The 2,522-nt window shown below is 51.5% G+C and overlaps 1 protein-coding gene across 1 annotated transcript; it reads left to right on the forward strand.

The window, feature by feature from the left end:
- Nucleotides 1-847: 847 nt before the first annotated feature.
- Nucleotides 848-2,518, forward strand: LOC121138364 (leucine-rich repeat and calponin homology domain-containing protein 1-like; the record flags this gene model as incomplete). The annotated part of the gene is given in 1 exon segment (XM_040741080.1): nucleotides 848-2,518. A coding segment is annotated over 1 exon segment (1,671 nt), but the record flags the coding sequence as incomplete, so codon positions are not given.
- Nucleotides 2,519-2,522: the final 4 nt, after the last annotated feature.

Raw genomic sequence — 2,522 nt, forward strand, 5'->3', positions numbered from 1 at the left:
TAATTGGGTCCTTTTATGTTTTGGAGACTTGCTTCTTGAGTTCTTTGTAAATTTTGGAGATCAACCCTCTGTCAGATGTGGGATTAGTGAATATTATTTCTCATTCTGTGGGCTGCCTTTTTGTCTTGCTGACTGTGTCCTTTGCCTTACAGAAGCTTTTCAGTTTCAGGAGGTCCCATTTATTAATTGTTGATCTCACTGTCTGTGCTAGTTGTGATATGTTCAGGAAGCTGTCTCCTGTACCAATTCGTTCAAGGGTATGTAGGAGGAAGTCTGATGCCGCCATTAAACATGTGACTTATTAGAGGCACATACAGATGAGGTAATAAAAGGGCGGTTTACCACACCGCTAACCACACCCACTTTAGGCAGGACTAAAGTCGTATATGGCTGGACGTAAAGACGTATACGTACGTAGGCAGAACTACGTTACTAGCCAGGCCCACTTTTGGGCATGGCTAGGGGGCATTGCGGGGGAAGGTATAAAAGACAGCACACAGGTAGTCTCGGTCTCTTTTCCCCGAGTCCGGCTTCCGGTCGGGAGCGGATGTGGTTGGCCAAGTGGCAGAGCACGATGCCATCCATGAGTGCAGCTCCTAGGTCTTCATGCAGGGTCACTTTCAACCTCATTTCAATGCTCTCTCGGAGCTGCTCCACCAGCTCCTTTTCTCGCAGCCCTCGGCCTCCCGGGCTGGAAACCTTTGCGATTGAGCGGTTGCCTCTAGGTCTGCACCTCTGTCCACCCCTCCTGCCGTCCCGCGGCTTGCGAGGGAGCTCAGCGGGGACTCGGGGCTGCCGGGGAAACCTGTGTCCCCCGCGCAGAAGCGGGGCGGGGGACCGGGAGAAGATGGCAACGCCGGGAAGCAAACCCCAAGCTTTCATGCCCGCCCTCTCGGCAACCGCCCTACACCCACACCTTCACCAGCACCACCAGCACCAAGGAGGCACGGGAGGCGCGGGCTTCAACCTGCCCTTGAACTGCGGGCTGGAGCGCTCACTGGAGGAGGCGGCCAATTCTGGGGGCTTAAACCTGAGCACAAGGAAGCTGAAGGAGTTTCCCCGGACGGCGGCCCCCGGGCACGACCTCTCAGACACGGTTCAGGCAGATCTGTCTAAAAACAGGCTGGTGGAACTGCCGATGGAACTGTGCCATTTCGTATCCCTGGAGATCCTTAACCTGTATCACAACTGTATCCGCGTCATCCCCGAGGCCATTGTTAATTTGCAGATGCTAACCTACTTAAACTTGAGCCGAAATCAGCTGTCTGCCCTGCCTGCCTGCCTGTGTGGTCTGCCTCTCAAAGTCTTAATCGCAAGTAACAACAAGCTGGCATCACTACCTGAAGAGATAGGTCAGCTCAAGCAGTTAATGGAGTTGGATGTCAGCTGCAACGAGATCACAGCCTTGCCCCAGCAGATTGGCCAGCTAAAGTCTCTACGAGAACTGAATGTCCGAAAAAATTACCTTAAGATTTTACCACCAGAACTAGTAGATCTCCCCTTGGTAAAGTTTGACTTTTCCTGCAACAAAGTTCTGGTGATCCCCATCTGCTTCAGAGAGATGAAGCAGCTTCAAGTGCTCCTTCTGGAGAACAACCCTCTGCAGTCCCCGCTGGCTCAGATTTGCACAAAAGGCAAAGTGCACATATTTAAGTACCTGAGCATACAAGCGTGCCAGATTAAGACGACTGACCCCCTGTACCTCCACACCATGGAGAGGCCTCATTTGCACCAGCATGTAGAAGACAGTAAGAAGGATTCTGATTCGGGAGTTGGAAGTGACAATGGAGATAAGCGGTTATCTGCCACCGAGCCCTCTGATGAGGACACAGTTAGCCTCAATGTTCCCATGTCAAACATCATGGAGGAAGACCAGGCCATCAAGGAGGATGCCTGCCATCATCTGACCCCAGCCAAAGGAGAATTTCAGCCGGAGCCTTCCCTTTTGGGTGACAGCAACAGCTCAGGACAAGAAAGAGACCAGTTTGCTGATGGAGCAGATGCTCTTCACCCGGGATTTATGAACTATATAAAGGACCAGGCGGGAGACTGTGAAGAGCTATTGCGGATAGAAGAGGATGCTCATTGGCACATGGAGGGACTACTAGAGTCATCCAAAGATCAGGATTTGGATATAGCAATGATTGAGCAGCTGAGAGAAGCAGAAGGGTTGCTTCAGGATCCCAACGGTCTGAGCGCTGACATTACAGGGAGGAGTATTTTGAGCCTGTATCCCATGGGCTCAGCAGAAGGCTGAGAATTACCTGACCCTACTTTCAATGGTCAGATGCAGCTGGAGATGTCCCCAGAGTGTGAGGTGCAAAATGATCTAATGATGCGGAGTAACGGGAACCAGTATTCTCCAAATGAGATGAGAGACAACTCCCCTTCCGTGTCTCCTACTGCAAACATCACAGCTCCTTTTGGCCTGAAGCCTCGCTCAGTGTTTCTAAGACCGCAGAGAAATTTGGAATCCATAGACCTGCAGTTTACGATTCGGAGGAAAATGGAGCAGATGACAG

The sequence above is a fragment of the Mesocricetus auratus genome, unplaced genomic scaffold, assembly GCF_017639785.1.
Source record: "Mesocricetus auratus isolate SY011 unplaced genomic scaffold, BCM_Maur_2.0 contig_9158_pilon_obj, whole genome shotgun sequence".
In the NCBI taxonomy this organism is placed as follows: Eukaryota; Metazoa; Chordata; class Mammalia; order Rodentia; family Cricetidae; genus Mesocricetus; species Mesocricetus auratus.